General features: G+C 38.0%; 3 protein-coding genes across 3 annotated transcripts; 2 read left to right on the top strand and 1 right to left on the bottom strand.

Moving 5' to 3' along the window:
- Positions 1-2,432: 2,432 nt before the first annotated feature.
- LOC113751671 (40S ribosomal protein S9-2) lies at positions 2,433-5,165 on the bottom strand. The gene is made up of 3 exons (XM_027295760.1): positions 5,024-5,165; positions 3,710-4,091; positions 2,433-2,818 (listed from the first exon to the last, which is right to left on the bottom strand). Exons 1-3 carry the CDS (start codon positions 5,049-5,051, stop codon positions 2,635-2,637), a joined length of 594 nt encoding a protein of 197 aa, XP_027151561.1. The 5' UTR covers positions 5,052-5,165; the 3' UTR covers positions 2,433-2,634.
- A 4,284-nt stretch (positions 5,166-9,449) lies between these two features.
- Positions 9,450-12,386, top strand: LOC113753448. Its single transcript, XM_027297603.1, has 3 exons — positions 9,450-10,022; positions 10,904-11,090; positions 11,647-12,386. The coding sequence occupies exons 1-3, from the start codon at positions 9,451-9,453 to the stop codon at positions 11,851-11,853; spliced, it is 966 nt and encodes a 321-aa protein (XP_027153404.1). The 5' UTR covers position 9,450; the 3' UTR covers positions 11,854-12,386.
- Positions 12,387-12,728: 342 nt separating this feature from the next.
- LOC113754011 (cytochrome b561, DM13 and DOMON domain-containing protein At5g54830) lies at positions 12,729-16,022 on the top strand. Its single transcript, XM_027298322.1, is given in 2 exon segments — positions 12,729-13,512; positions 13,515-16,022. Coding segments are annotated over 2 exon segments (2,658 nt in total). The 5' UTR covers positions 12,729-13,095; the 3' UTR covers positions 15,756-16,022.
- The last annotated feature ends 126 nt before the right edge of the window (positions 16,023-16,148 follow it).

The raw sequence follows: 16,148 nt of genomic DNA, 5'->3' as shown, positions 1-16,148 counted from the left end.
CACTCACCATTTCGCGTAGGAGTATTAAAGTGATTGAAGAAGCCCCACATGTAATGTAATGGCGGAACTAGTTTAGTTGCCCTCAAGGTTTTGGCTTTTGATTACAGCCCATCGCAACTTTCTTCACCACCCTCCCTCAATATATGAAATGAAAACTATATATATATATATAGGCTCAATTTCAACATTTTTATTCAGGCCATGGCTGCATGCATCTGACGTTGATAGCTAACTGCTCTCATTTCATATTTACAAGAACCAAAGTTCGAATTGACTTTCATTTCATATCAATTGTTCTGCACTATTTGTAACGTTAACAGTTTAATCACCACACGACTTTGAGGATACTTCGATTTGGACCTCTCACTTTCTATTTCGGTGCCTAAGCGACAACATCATCTGGATAATAATAAATAAATAGATAGATGAAAAGTCTCCTCTCCCGCGGCTCTCCCATCGTGATAGGCTTTATGAAAATTTTCTTGTTAAGCAGCAACTGAGAATATTCTGATAATGTTTCTTTGTGACTAATGTCAAATTAGAAGAGTAGTTTAAGAATTTGATGAAATTTTACTGAGAGGGATTGGAAAGTGCCTAAAAATTTAGGGGAGCCCTCATACACAATACAGTTATCTATAACTAGAGGTGGCAAGCAAACTTAGTTAGCTAAATTTATCCATATCCGTTCATGAATAAATGGATATGGTTATCTTAAGTTTTTATATATAGATATAAACGGGTTATCCAATAATATCCATTTTCTACCAAATCCAATTAATTCATTTAGAATTATCTCCCTCAAAGCCTCCTCTTTTCCTCCACTCATTTAGAAGAAATTTGACGCTTATGTTTGATTATTGAATTCATTGTTGGAGACTTACATGCATTAATATTGGTGAAGCCTTATATATAGCGGAATATTTTATTTTTTAATCTTAACAAACATTTGCTACATTTTTTACGCAGATGGATATCCTCCTTAACTTTTACTGAGAGGGATAGGAGAGTGCTTAAAAATTTAGGGGAGTCCTCATACACAATACAGTTACGTATAAGTGACAATCAGATTAACTTACTAGTAGTATAAATCAAGTGCAAGAGATTCTCTAAAAATTTTCCAAATTCTTTTCTTTTTCTCCTGATCTAAGACAGAAACTGGGAAAAATCTTTAAGAGGGCTAAAGCTAAAGTTTACTCAAATAAAGATCATTGCAGCTATCCAAGGGTGCTGCCGAGTTTGGCCCAACCCCAGAAAAGCACCTTAAAGAACGTAAATACTGGTGGAAAGGACCGGGCTGACTACGGAAGGCCTTTTAATTCTCCCAAGAAGACTCGACCACTCCTCTTTATCAAAGGGCTATCCTCTGTTAGACTTTAACCACAGAAAGGGACCAGAAGATCCTCTTTTGTATCGCGCAAATTTGTGGTGGTGTTAAATGGAAACGAGAGGAAAAGGAGACAAAACCCTTATCGTACAGCATTTTGCAAGTTAATTCTTGTCTGGGTAGTAGTGTAGTGTGAGGGGTATTTAGCTATGGAAGTTCGTACACCCAAAGGGAAGGACGTTATCCAAAGCTACTGGAGTAGGAGTAGTAGAAATTCTTTTCGGCGGCTGATAGAAATTATGGTCCACGCATGAAACATTTACCATAAATCCAAATATACTACTACTACTTTATGAACTTCAAATAGCAAACTAATTGTTGTTCACCTTTAACTTCTTTTTCACTACTTGCTTTTCCTATTTATGGGCATTTTTTTCTGACTCAAAACTCCACGTTTGGGAACCTAACAAACTTGTTCGCTGGTTCTCCCTCATTTTGGCATTTTGACTCTTGAATTTTCCAGAATTGACCCCGTAAAGCTTACGCTTGTCACCTTAATATTCCCCCCCCCCCCCAAAAAAAGGTATAAATAAACACGGAGTGACGGAATTTTTGTTCCAACCTTGCGTGGATTGGTCAAGCATGTACAACTCGCTCAAGGAGAGCTTGTAAACTTGATTTAGAAACGTTAGAAATACGTCCTTGTACACCTTGCAGCTTCAGTTCTTGAAGTACCCTAGTCCTTTCACAGGCTTTTCAGGAAAATACCATCTGGAACTAAGCGTGAACAAGTAAGAACTACAAGTAAGTTGGGGTACCAACATCCAAAAATGACCAAAATTGGTCAATTTGCAATTACACAAAAGGTTGTAAAAGAAAAATAGAAATCCCAACATGCATTCATGGCAATCCAGTGGCCAAAATCAACACATCAATTTTCTACTTCTTTACATTGGGACACCGTAAGGTCTGTGAGAGCTGACTTCACTAAAACCACCATTGAGCTGCTGCCCTCACATGTAGTGATGTTCACAACCTGAAGTCTCCTAGCTGTTAGGCTGATCTTTCCCGTCCTCAGACAAACAAGTGAATAAAGATACAAAGCTGATAAACCTCGAGCAATAATGATAAAAGTTGCATAATAATTTAAGCCAAAAAAAGGCAGCAAGCATCCAAAGATTCCAAAACCTCCTAAACCTTAAGGTTTTAACAGCAATCACAAAAAATTTAGGAGACAGTATTACAGGAGCAAAAGTAAAGTTCTGATTCTCTCCAGTACTATATCACCCATTACATTATAAACGGACACCTCATTCTTCATCCTCTTCATCTCCATCGCCACCAGCAGCCTTCTTTGCAGCTGCCTTCTGGTTCTTTCTCTTTACTCTACCAGCACGTCCACCACCAAAAGGACTTGTGAGTGAGAAATCAATGTGCTTCTGAGAGTCCACTCTGACCATAAAGGAAGGCACATTCACAACCTGCCTCCCAACCCTGCACTCAACATAGATAATTCAAATCAGCAAAATAATACACCAGGAACACCATGCATGTTGAGGTACAAAAGCAACATCATTTATGTGATGCAGCAAAATGGACAAGCTTAAGATCAACTTAGCTCAGTTATAAGCAACAGAAAACCAGGAAGAACAACAACACAAATTCCTGTTATAAAAGAATCCTAGCTACAGATTTCTTCGGGGGTAAAAAATGATTTTAAGCATGAAGGAGACAAGCTTTGGTCTACATGTAAAATAAAAGCTAAAAGTTATGTCAACTAGAAAGTAAGGCTACAGGTAAGAATGTAGCCAAAAGACCAATACCCTTGACAATTTAGACTCCAATATTGACATATGTCCTATTTTTACATAAAGTTTGATGTCATCAGGCCATAAACCTCACGTTGCCCTTGCTGTTACTGCAAGAATATGCCAGCAACTATCCCCTCTAAGAAAAAGAAACAAAAAGCTAACAACACAGTCACCCAGACCTACAACAAAAGTAATCATTAGTAATCTTTACGTCAATATAATAACTTCTAAAGTGTGCAGGTGGAACTATTTGGGGAAGGAGTGGAGTGTACAAGTACCAATTTTCAGGCAACAAAACCAGTGACAGGATACATAGGCCAAAAGATCTATGCACTTCTCCTCAACACTCTAATAATTAATCAAGTTTCATTTGTTGTATGAGCCACAGACTAAAAGAACTATGAGGTAGTATCTTTTCTAATGTGTAGTAATCAAAAAAAAATTCATTGAATAAGCGTAAGCAGAGTTACATTGAATTTAATGCTGCATTGAACAGGTAGATACAAACAAGAAATGTTAACAAAAAGTAACAGCACTAACAAATTACTGACAAATGTAAAAGTATGAGGCATACCTGATATGCCTCTGCCTAATGAGTACTCTGGCATGGTGGATTGACTTTGCCATACCAGTCTTAAACACAAGTGTTTGAAGACGGCGCTCAAGGAAGTTCTCAACAGTAAGAGCCAAGACATAATCGAGCTTATTCTGGCTCTCATCCAGCAGCCCATACCTGTTCATCCTCCTCAGAAGGGCTTCGCCCTCAAAGACACGACGTGGGTCTTTCTCATCCAGAGTCAAAAGATTTCTTGCTGCATTTCTGATGCGACTCAAAGCATACTGAACCCTCCAAAGCTCCCTCTTGCATCTAAGCCCATACTCTCCAACAAGCCTCAACTCAGCATCCAGCCGCTCCTTCTCATAGGGACGACGAGGCTTCTTAAATGTCTTTCCATCTAGGACACACAACTTGCACGGTCTTAGAACATGCGAATTCTTAGCAACACATCAAACCAAATCACCTGAGTTACAACTATTTCACTGTTTTTTAGAATCCTACCTACCCAGAGAAAGCAATTTTATCATATATTTGTAAGGAAGAAGTTCATAACAACTAAGCAGTAACATGTTAGTTCAAGTAGACAAAACTAATCTGTTTCACCCAATTTCTAACTATTCCACTTGAAATTACTTAATATTTCTCAAAACTCCACAAAGCTCAGAAATGCAATTAAAAAAGACACTCATGAATAGGTCAACAGTTTCACCCGCCACACATTACAACATCTCAAGGTTTGAGTCAATTCAAACAATACAGAAACAGAACCAAGTATAACACGTGAAGAAAAAAAAAGCTCCGCTAAAACCCAGAAAAAAAATGCTCCCTTAAGACAGCAAAGCAGAGGCATATTAAGGGCCTTCCCTGTTGGGGTTTCTGATTTCCCATACCCCTCCTCCTTTAAGCGTGAATAAGCAACAAAATGAAGTTCTCAACATAGTTTCATAAATCACCAGTAAATCCAAATAATCCAGAGCCATACAATGAGGGAGGCATTACGGAGACAAAAATCCCAAAAAAGAAAAGAAAAGAAAACACGTGGAAGATTTCGGAATTTCACGACGCTTTCCATTATTTCTCAACCAGTTTTCAGGAAAAGATTTTTGTGCAATGATTTTCAATATACTCGAAGTCTATAACCGTGCCAAGATAAATCACCAAAACAATATCACAAACAAAACATATAGTACATAATTAAACTCAAGAAAGACAACGATCACATAAATTAAAAGGAAAAAAAAAACACACACACACACACACACAACATATAACACGATTTTTGAATTTCAGTGTGTGGCTGTGTGAGAGAGAGAAAGCAGCGAGGCTTACAGTTGCGGTAAAAAGAGACGTGCACCATTGCTGCTTCTGTTGCCCGGCCGCGCCAATGCGGTGGTTTTCAGCTCGACGATCTGGAAATGAGGAGAGCTAATAGAGCGCTCTAGGGTTTCTCTTACGAGAAGGGCTGTGCTGGGGTTAAGGACCGGCTTTTATATATGAGGGTTAAAAGACAAAACCCTAAAGGCCTTTGATGGGCTCGTGGGGGATCGCTAGGTGTTGTAATTGGGCCTGTGGGTTAAAAAACTCTGGACTCTTAAGCAATTAAAAGCCTATGTAGACAATAGAATTCCACTTTGTGACTCTACAAAGGTATAAACAATGGCAAATTATGAGGTAAGTACATTGATAACTCTGATTCAGATTTCAGAAGAGCAGTAGCACATTGGCATTAACACTACTTCACCGATCATTTCCTCTGACGGGAAAAAAAAATAAAAAATTGACCATCGATTTTGTTAACCCACTTTGAAATATTCGGTGGTTTCAAAATTCAATTAAATCCCTCTAAAATTCAGAAAGACTCTTCTCTATTTAGTAGTGATGAGGAATGAATGATAGTTCAAAGTTTATGCTTTTTGTATCCTGCTCAACATTTTTTTTTCTTTTTTTCCCAATTCAACTTGAGCAAAAGGCTTCAGTTGTAGTTTTGACATCGGGAGAATTAAGTAGGCTGAGTTGTAGTTTTGACATCGGGAGAATTAAGTAGGCTGAGTTCAGAGCAAACCGCATTTAAATCGGGCAAATTATTTTGCCCCAGTACTTTGCTCAACTTACATTACACTAGGACGAGAACACCGCGCGATGCAATACTTTGCTCAACCCATTACATTTAAAGTTGATCGGGTTGTGTTTGAGCCAACCAATCCAATTGACAAGTCTAATCACTTGTGTTTCCTATCTTTAAAATTTTGTAATATTTTCAGTCCAATTTAAAAAATAATTAAAATACTCATTTTACAGAAAAGAAAATAAATTATTAATTGTCCTTTTGTTGCCCTATTATTTTACAAAAATAGTAAATATATTAATCAAAAGTTAAAACTAAAGACAGGATGCAAAAAGATGAAGATATAAATTCGATAGGTTAAAATAGAGTAGCTTCAACCATAAGCAACATGCTTTTTTAAAGTACAACAAATAATAAAAGTTTATTTAAGATGTTTTCAAACTACAAGTAATTTTTTTTCTTTGGATTTTGTCTATTTGGTGCTTTACAATTGTATAAATAAGTAATGGATCGATGTTATTTAATTTTATTTTTGTTAGCAAAATTGTTATAATTTAGGGGATTGATTGTGATTTTAAGATTGTAATATTGGGCCAACCTTAAATTTTTTGTATGCTTATCATGTTTCCTTAGATTACCTAATAAAATAAATCTTTCATTTTATATAAAAATGTTTTAAGTGCATTTTAGATTACGTCCATCTAGCTCTCACTAAGACTAGAAGTCACGATTAAAACCTCAACATGCTAGAAAATTAAATTAGTACAAATTTCACCTTACCACTCAATACAAAACTCTCAATATATTACTACCGTAATGTTTAAAACTAGGCCTGTCAATTGGGCCTAGTGAGTCGGGCCAGCATAAGTTCAAACTTAGATCATTTAATTTATAACATTTTCGAGTTTTGAGCTACGAGATTCGGGTTAATAAATGTGAAACTCATACTTAACTCACATATTATTCGGATTGTGAGCTTTATTCGGGCTTAGCCCAAACTCACTTATTATTTTTTAATTTTCTTAATATAATTACTATAACTATTAAGTTGTAAAACTAATTTAACATTAACAAGACTATAATATTAAAACTAAACATGAATAAATAATAGTTCTTAAAAATTATATAAACCAAAAATTTTTCAACAATATTTATATTTAATTCATTCAAAATGCATGAAAAATAGTAATAAAACATGCGATCATAAGCCAATACATCTTAAAAGTTGAAACTTTTTTTTATATGATTTGTGTTCTAGATCAAAAAGAAATCAACCAATATTATGCCAACACAAAAATTTACTCAACCAATAAGAACAATTAGAGATTTAGTTATGCATTACTAATGTTGACTCTCAAGAAAGCTCATGGAAGAGTCTTTAGATGTATTTTTGTTGTTGTAATTTATATATATTTAGTATTTAGTAATAATATATTTGGATATATAATTATACATAATATCAAAATATAAATATTATATATATAGGTAATTAAAGGACCGGATCTATATTGGGTTTGAACTTAATGAGACCCAAGCTCGGCTCATATTTAATTCGGGCCTAATTTTTAGGTTCAAATTCAGATCGGCTCGCTAAAAGGTCGGGCTCATCGGATTTTTTGTCGAGCCGAACGAGCCGAGCTCGGACTGACCCAACCCCATTGACAGTCCTATTTAAAACTAGAGGAAAAAAGTTACAATCTACCAAATTACAATTTCTTTCGCACCTTTCTTTATCGATCAATTCTCTGACTTTTAATCCCTCTTTAAAGTTATTGTACTGCCTACGAATCAAGAACGCAACCAATTTCTTGCCAATGTTGAATTCCTCGTTCACTAGATGCATGACCATGATATCCTCAAAATCATGGCATACCCAACCAATCAACACTTCAACCATCTTCAATTCTCTTTCTAGGTTGGATTTGTTATCTTCAATCCTCCTCTCACAAGATGCCTTTTCAACCTTCTTGGCCCTGTATTGTTCAAACTGGTCCTTCCTCTTCTCAGCTCCAACATGTCTCTTCAGAAACCTAACAATTTGTTCTATCTCAGCCTCTATTTCATTCAGTCTTCTTCCATCTTCTTTGAGATTAATAAGGGCTGTCTTGATGTGATGGCGGAGGATGTGTATCCTGCTCCCTGCAATGTCTTTATTAGTCCTGCGCCAATGAGTCATTTCAGAGATTATGTGTGAAACACTAGAATGATTGTATAACTCAAGAACCAAGATTGATTATTGATGGCGAAGATGAAGCAATTCTCACAGAAGAGCAGTTTTTCTTGAGGAAAGTTTCTTTCTTTAAATCAACAAAACGAAGGCTAGAAGTAGCCATTGTAAAAAGGTATATTTTATCGTGTTCTCTCACTGTTGGTAATTGCAAATTCCGGGTTGCGAGCTCCAAGTAACATTAGAGAAGAAAACTTATTTTGATCTCGAATCTACTCGACTTAAATTCATAAAATCGTCTATGGCACCCTTAATTCTACTAAACCATGAGATAATGAGAAATCCTACTATGAGAAAATATGAGAAAGGTGGGAGTTTCGCACGCTCACTTTGAACAAGGGCAATTTGCTCGGTTTATCCTTGCAAGCCTATTCCTTTCTCAATTCTGCCCCTCCTTTAAACGACTCCTCATACCTGCATTCTTAGTCTAAGCCCGTCCAAGAACAAGCTTCTCGCCACTTGAGAAAGGAACCAGAGTTCAATTCGTTGGATTTTTTCATCGACGAAGATTGGATCTCTAAACACACGTTTAACACTTGCTAATTTTATTGAGTTTTCTATTATTTGACATGATCTGAATTATTCCTTTCGTTTGATTCAAAAATTAGGCAGTTTGAAATATATCTGCGGCAATTGCATGATCTTGTGCTAAGCGGAGCGAAAAATGTTTGCAATTCTCAAGGATGTGGATTTAAGCATGATTTGGTCAATAAATGAGATGCATGTGGTCAATCTTTGTAGTAGGTAGACATATGACATACTGACACATCTGAGGGAAATAAAAAATTTTAGAAAATGGATCTTTGTTTATTTCGGTGAAAAGTTAATCAAAATTGGAATTGAGAACCTTTGGGTGCTGCAGCGGCTTAAATTAACACATAGATATGCATGGATTAAAAAAAAATTATTCATACACATTGTCAATGAAAGATAAAAAAATTCATTTTATGAAATGTGAGGGACGAAAAAATTCATTTTACGAAATGTGAGAAACTATGAATCGGATTATGTAAAATTTAATTTGATAATTTTGCCCCTAAAAAATAATCACGTGCAAGGTATATGATTGGATTCCGACTAAAAATTAGTCGAAAACCTAAGTAGGAACCAAATTTGATTAATGTGAATTTGTAAGAAACGTAAAATTACACTTTTAAAAGTGAAAGGTAAACAAAATTATTTTATAAAATATGAGAGATGTTTCGAACGATTTTTCCTATTTTGGCTATACTAATTAATTAACTGAATTTGCCACTTATTCTGTTGATTTTCTACATTCCGTCAAGGACTATTATATTTTCATGGGATGAATTTTGTAGTTTAAGGAGCTAAATGTCCTATTTTGAAGTTTAAGGACGTAAGTGGGAATGGAGCCAAAGCTAAAGGGTACAAAGCGAAATTAACCCCTCCATAAAAGTATACTTCAGTCCGCCGGCTTTGTATCCCATGTTCAAGAAATCAAAAATGACACCAATCCGGAGGCTCTGTTTCCTCCTGAAAAACCCCCCTTTGAACCCCACCACGACCACCACCGTGTTTCGTCACTTCTCCACCTCCAAAACAGGCGACGACGAGTGGAATGATGCATGGGAAACAGCTTGGCTCCCCGACGACCTCGCGGGAAAGACTCGAGCCCCATGGGAAACAGACGTCAACTTCTCACTTTCCTCCGCTGAAACCGTCCCTTCTCAAAATCCTAACAATTCCCATCTTGATATGGATTCTGAGACCAAGGCTTTCGTGGAGGACATGAACGAGAACTGGGATCAAAGAAAAGGGAAGCCCAGAAGTAGTAGTACTAACGGGGATAAGAATGATGGGGTGGTTAAAAAAGAGGGAATTGGTGCTGGGGCGGCTGGAGCTTCGTCTGAGCTTTATAGGCTGGAGAATATCAAGAGGGATTATAGATTGAAGAAGCAGAGAGTTCATGCCGGGCTATGGGCGAAGGAGATTGAGAAAATGGAGGAGGCTAGGTTGGGGGATTCCATTTCTGGTGCTGGTGATGACATTGAGAAATTGCTTGATAGCTGCTCAGAGTATGCTTCCTTGCCCTTATCTATTTATTTTTATATGTTATCTGTGCAGAATTAGGAACTCGAGCAATTGGTTTCCTGATTTTGCCTAATTGTTCAGGTTAAAATCGACTTTATTTATGTTTGTCAAATTATTTTGGCTGTTTCTGCTAGGTTTTCTAGATTTACTACGTGTCCAAGATGAAATTTTTAGCTAAACATAAATCTCAAGGATTATATCTTCCTTGAACACTGCAAAAAACGGCCTGACATGCTTATGTACAACGAGCGAATCATCCTTGGGCTAAAAGCATAGCCATAAAACCATGTCCAACCTTAACCGCTTGCAAAAAGAATTGTGCTTAACATATACTTACCCATGATGGCACGGAGTCTAACAATGTTCAAATTGTTATATCTTGCTAAATTTTAGTTTTATATTTCATTTTCAGTATTAAACTGTGCCACATGTCGGGAGACAACCCCCCCCCCCCCCCCACAACCCCGCCACCAAAAAAAAAAAAAAAAAGAGTAAAGAAGTGAAGGAGACCGTCATTGGATGTATCATCAAAAGTTAATTTTTGCAAGAGGTTTAGTAGATAAAAAGCATCTATACGCAGGCACATGTTTGCATTTTCCATTTCAGTCTTTCTTAAGTTTATGCTGACATTGTGCTATTTGTTTCAGTAGATTGTTTATGCCTTTATGATCTCATGCTTATTTTGGAACACCTTCAGATAGCCGCTGGGTTGTGTATTTCTCGTTAATAACTCTAATCCACATGAAGACTTTTATGCCCAAATTTTCTTGATATTATTAAGGTTTTTGCCTATGTCGAGCTCTTTTGTCATGAAAGTTTGAAGATTGGAGACCTTAACTATACTCCTTTGGTTAAACAAATGCAGGATATTTGATTCTCCCGGTGATGATTTAAATAATACTAAAATTCCTAGCACAGAGTTCAAAAATAAGCCTGATGGATGGGAAACAACGTCAAGAGCTCAAGATGGGAATATTTGGCAAATGACACAAAGAGAAGAAGACATTCTGCTTCAAGAATTTGAGCGCCGAATTGCATTCAACAAGTTCCAGGTGTGTATAATTTGGTCATGATATCAAATTAGCATATTCTGACGACGACTCTTTAGACTTGTAACTCTGTTGTAAGCAGCATGATGCAAATGAAATTGGCATTCTTTTGTCTGATATTTTACCCAAGTAGTGGTGGCTAATTCTTCTACCGTGCAAAGTTTGGTGAAATCTAGCTTTAGCTGTTGGTGGCGGTCCCACCTTCTATTAAGAAGATTGGCAGCTGAACTGTTTTCAGCTGAGTCAGCTCGTAAAAAGCTCATTTTATGATCTTCACTTGTTGGATTCAATTGTCTAGTATGATTTCCTTTCTCGTTTTGTTTTTTGAGTACTGCCACATTTTTAAGCGTCTAGGATTCTTTAGTGTTGCATGCTTTAGTCTGGACTCATTAAGCTAGTAGTTTGGTTTGTAAACAGTTCAGTGTTGATCAGACTTGTTTTTACTTTGTCGAAGAATTTTCAATAGCATAGCATGGCACTCTCGTTACCATCTTTTTTTTTTTTTTTTTTGGGATGTTGGTTGCAGTTTCTAATCTTAACAAATATTATTCTTATGCAGATTGCAAGTTTTATTAAAACTCACATATTTAGCCGAAGAAGACCCATTGATGGATGGAAGTACATGATAGAGGTGATTGGACCAAATGCAAAGAGAGGGAAAGGCAGTGTCTCAAGATTGCCTAGTGTATCAGATCCAGCAACTCAACCTTTCAAAGAGGAGAAAGCACCAATTACCAGTACTCCCCTCTCCTACAAGGGGAGGTAATAGTCATCCTTGCTCGTAGGAGCATCCGTATTCAATCAGAGATGTTTGTTACCTTGTTAACAGGAGTGAGTGAGTTTCTACTGAGATTCGAATGAATTTTAGCATTGTCACATACAAGTCAAATTCATGAGAGCTCAGCATGAGTTTGCAATACTTGTATGGGAAACAGATGAAAAGAAGCCACATGTTTTATTCTGGAGTGAACGAAGAAAAGAAAACAGAACTTGAGCAAGAGAATGCCTTGAGCTGCTATTTCCCTACTTTGGAAGTCCATTTCTCTCGGAAGCCGAGAGGATCATGTTGCATAATACAGAAGCATGAATGAAGATACCGCTGAGAGAAGGAAACAGTTGCGCAGTTCATCTCGCAAGTTCAGGTGAAGCTGAACTTGAAATTGTAGTATTGATGAAGAGTCCATTAAACGTTTGTTGTTGGTTGATTTAGCACTAGCAGATTCTGTTTAGGAATATTTAAATGGGCGTATGCCGTTAGATGTGCCAAAAACGAAAAAGAAAGGAAAGGCATTCTACTTCTCTCGTGCTCAAAAAATTAGTGAAACAAAAGGTAAAGTAAATCGTCCCCCAAGTTTTTACTTTTCTTTTTTCACCCTTGTCACGACTACCTATCCAAAAGGGTCAGAAGAATAATGGCCCATCATAACCCCAAAACCCAGAGAAAACATTTGCTGTTGACTTTGGACCCAAAAAAAAAAAAACAACAAGAAAAATTGCCCTCCTACAACCTATAGCCCCGCCCCACGTGTCACTTACCTCATATATTGAAACTTACGACATCGTAGCAAGAAAGCCATGAACGGTCCGTGCTTAGAAGGATCGTGCAGTCAGAAAGTAGGTCAAATGTGAGAGAGCACCTCCACAGTACCACCCAGCAAACGACCTCGTTTCCCTTATATTTTAAACTTGTGTGAGTAACGGAATATGAAGAATGGATGTGAGACGAACTGAGGAGCTGTCAGAAAACACTGCAGCCGCCTACTGTTCCTGCTCCGCGTCTCCCACCAACGTTGCCGTCTCCGAAAGAAAGTTTCCTTACAGCGAATTACCCAGAATAATTTGCCGCAAATATTCCTTTGAAAAAAACTGTGCCTTCATCAGGTAATTATCGATCCTGTCTCTATCTTATTTTTCTCTTCTTATTCATAATTACGTCAACTTTTTCCCGACCAAATCATACCCTCACTGGATTCTCGCCGGCCGATCTTTATCTACCGACCGGTGCAAGATGGCACCGAAAGAACCCTTTTTTCTTCTCGGGTTTTTGCTCTTGTTTTGTTTTTTAATGTCCTTTTCCAATGCGAACTGCCCCAAAACCAATTCTTCCCTCCTCAACTACACATCCCAATTCTTGATGGTACAACACCAATTGCGTGGGGTACTTACTATCCTAGATGATTGTTCCTTTAAGGTTTCCCAATTTGATATGCTTCAAGGCTCGGATAATGTTAGCTGGTGGGGTGCCTCGGGTGAAACCTTCGAAAATCTCACTCGGGGTTTTCTGATCTCAGATCATAAGTTGAATCAGACCTATAAAAATGATAGCTTTACTGTTAATTTACTGAAAAATGTCACTTGGGATCAGATCAAAGTTCTTTCTGTTTGGGATTTGCCCACTGCTTCTGATTTTGGTCACGTTGTCCTTGGGGGAATTCTTCCTCCACCAATTTTAATGGGACTGGTGGTCCTTTGACAGTTACCATGTTCGATAATTGTAAAGTTTTGTCGAAAAACTATAGGGTTAGGTGGAATTATAGTGAAGATAAGGATTTGATTGATTTTGGGTTGGAAGCTGCTATTGGGATTCAGAACTATATGGCCTTTGGTTGGGCAAATCCCAATGCTTCCGAGAAGTTTATGGTGGGTGGAGATGTGACTGTGAGTGGTTTTAAGGAGAATGGAATGCCATTTGCAGAGGATTATTTCATATCAAAGTATAGTGAGTGTGTGGTGAATGAGGAGGGGAAGTTTCAGGGGGTTTGTCCTGATTCCATGCTTGATAGCTCTGATCCTATTGGTTTGGTTAACAACACGAGATTAGTTTATGGGCATAGGAAGGATGGGGTTTCTTTTATAAGGTTTAGGAGACCGCTGAAGAGTGTTGATGGGAAGTATGATTTGGCTGTGAATCCTAAGGCTAAGATGACTGTGATCTGGGCTTTGGGCTTGATAAAGCCGCCTGATAGTCTTCGCCCTTTTTATCTTCCTCAAAATCATGGTGGTACTTTTGGACACTTGGTACTTAACATATCAGAGACTGTGAATGATTGCTTGGGACCTTTGGATGCTGAAGACAAGGAGGACCAAGATCTTGTCATTGCTGATAAGAAGGAACCTCTAGTTGTTTCGACTGGGCCAGCATTGCATTACCCCAATCCGCCTAATCCTTCAAAAGTTCTTTATATTAACAAGAAGGAGGCTCCTGTTCTTAGGGTTGAGAGAGGGGTTTCAATCAAGTTCTCCATACAAGCAGGGCATGATGTTGCATTCTATGTCACCTCTAATCCACTTGGTGGAAATGCTACCTTGAGGAATATGTCTGAGACTGTTTATTTTGGGGGACCAGAAGCTGAAGGAGTCCCAGCAAGCCCTACAGAACTGACATGGGCGCCTGATCGCAATACACCAGATATAGTTTATTATCATTCTGTCTATACGCAAAAGATGGGTTGGAAAGTTCAAGTAGTTGACGGGGGTCTGCCAGATATGTATAACAATAGTGTTGTTTTGGATGATCAGCAAGTTACACTTTTTTGGACATTATCAAAAGATTCAATATCAATTGCAGCTCGGGGTGAAAAGAAAAGTGGTTATCTTGCAATAGGTTTTGGACGTGAAATGGTACACAGCTATGCTTATGTGGGTTGGATTGATGATGATGGAAAAGGAAGGGTGAGCACATATTGGATAGATGGAAGGGATGCCTCTAGTTTGCATCCAACTCAGGAGAACTTGACATATGCAAGATGCAAGTCTGAAAATGGTATCATCACATTTGAATTCACCCGTCCGTTACACCCATCTTGTAGTAAAAGAGATGAAAGGCCAGAATGTAATAACATTGTTGATTCTACAACCCCTCTTAAAGTTATTTGGGCAATGGGTGCTCAATGGTCAGACAACCACTTGAGCGTAACAAATATGCACTCTGTCACAAGCAAGAGGCCTGTTCACGTGTTGCTTATGCGTGGTTCTGCTGAGGCAGAGGAGGACTTGCGGCCAGTATTAGCTGTACATGGTTTTATGATGTTTCTTGCGTGGGGTATACTGCTTCCTGGTGGTATTCTAGCTGCAAGATACTTAAAGCATGTCAAAGGTGATGGGTGGTTTCAACTTCACGTATACTTGCAATACTCAGGATTATCAATCGTTTTCCTTGGTTTTCTTTTTGCTGTAGCCGAGCTTCGAGGTCTGTTCCTCCACTCATTACATGTCAAGCTTGGAATGCTGGCGATATTGTTGGGTGTTGTGCAACCAGTAAATGCCTACTTTCGACCTAAGAAACCTGGTGCTGGAGAGGTGGTTTCTTCAAGGAGGATTCTTTGGGAATATATGCATGTCATTGTTGGCAGGTCCAGCATTCTTGTTGGGGTTGCAGCTCTTATCACTGGAATGAAGCATTTGGGAGAAAGATACGGTGATGAAAATGTTCATGGACTTACTTGGGCTCTGATAATCTGGTTATTGGTTGGTGCTTTGACAGTAATTTACTTGGAGTACCGTGAGAAGAAGAGGCGGCGGGATAGAGTATCTGGAGGAAGCAGTTGGGTATTGGGTAACGGTGAGGAGGAGGATGTCGATCTCTTGAGTCCAAGTCGGACAGTAGCAGAAAAAGATTCAGATTTTTCTGAAAGAATGGAAGTGCAGTTAGAACCTTTGAGCAGATAGAAACTCCCTTTGAAGATTCGCCTAGGATATAAACTTGCTCTGGTCCAGCAATTTTGAAATCGGCAACTCATACAGAAGACAGCAGGCTTTGTTGGTTACAAGGTTTTAGGTGTATCACATGTCACGGCTTTGTCCTACTTTTTGTCCCTCGCGAGGCAGCTAAGCTGCTGGATGTAATTGTATACTCCATACATTTATTGGCATAGTTAAAAAGTATTCTTTTTAATAGAAATCTCTGTAGAAAGGATTTTGCAGTTCTCTTTTGCATCTCCTTCGTGTGTAATTCTGTTTAATAGCATCTCCTTCCCTTATATTTCCATGCTGTTTGGGTATTGGGTCGATGGAACATAATGATAATTGCGCTAATTTGGTCAGATGCAGGAATCTCTGTAC

This window comes from Coffea eugenioides, chromosome 11 (genome assembly GCF_003713205.1).
Source record: "Coffea eugenioides isolate CCC68of chromosome 11, Ceug_1.0, whole genome shotgun sequence".
Lineage (NCBI taxonomy): Eukaryota > Viridiplantae > Streptophyta > Magnoliopsida > Gentianales > Rubiaceae > Coffea > Coffea eugenioides.
This window is presented reverse-complemented; position numbering and strand designations above follow the sequence as displayed.

Excerpts from the sequence above, each read along its gene's own strand:
- LOC113753448 (XM_027297603.1), top strand. The coding sequence starts at position 9,451 with ATGACACCAATCCGGAGGCTCTGTTTCCTCCTGAAAAACCCCCCTTTG. Across the intron at positions 10,023-10,903 it reads TTGCTTGATAGCTGCTCAGA|GATATTTGATTCTCCCGGTG; the intron begins GTATGCTTCCTT and ends AAACAAATGCAG. Across the intron at positions 11,091-11,646 it reads TTGCATTCAACAAGTTCCAG|ATTGCAAGTTTTATTAAAAC; the intron begins GTGTGTATAATT and ends ATTCTTATGCAG.
- LOC113751671 (XM_027295760.1), bottom strand. The coding sequence starts at position 5,051 with ATGGTGCACGTCTCTTTTTACCGCAACT. Across the intron at positions 4,092-5,023 it reads CGTCTCTTTTTACCGCAACT|ATGGAAAGACATTTAAGAAG; the intron begins GTAAGCCTCGCT and ends TGTGTGTCCTAG. Across the intron at positions 2,819-3,709 it reads ATTAGGCAGAGGCATATCAG|GGTTGGGAGGCAGGTTGTGA; the intron begins GTATGCCTCATA and ends TGTTGAGTGCAG.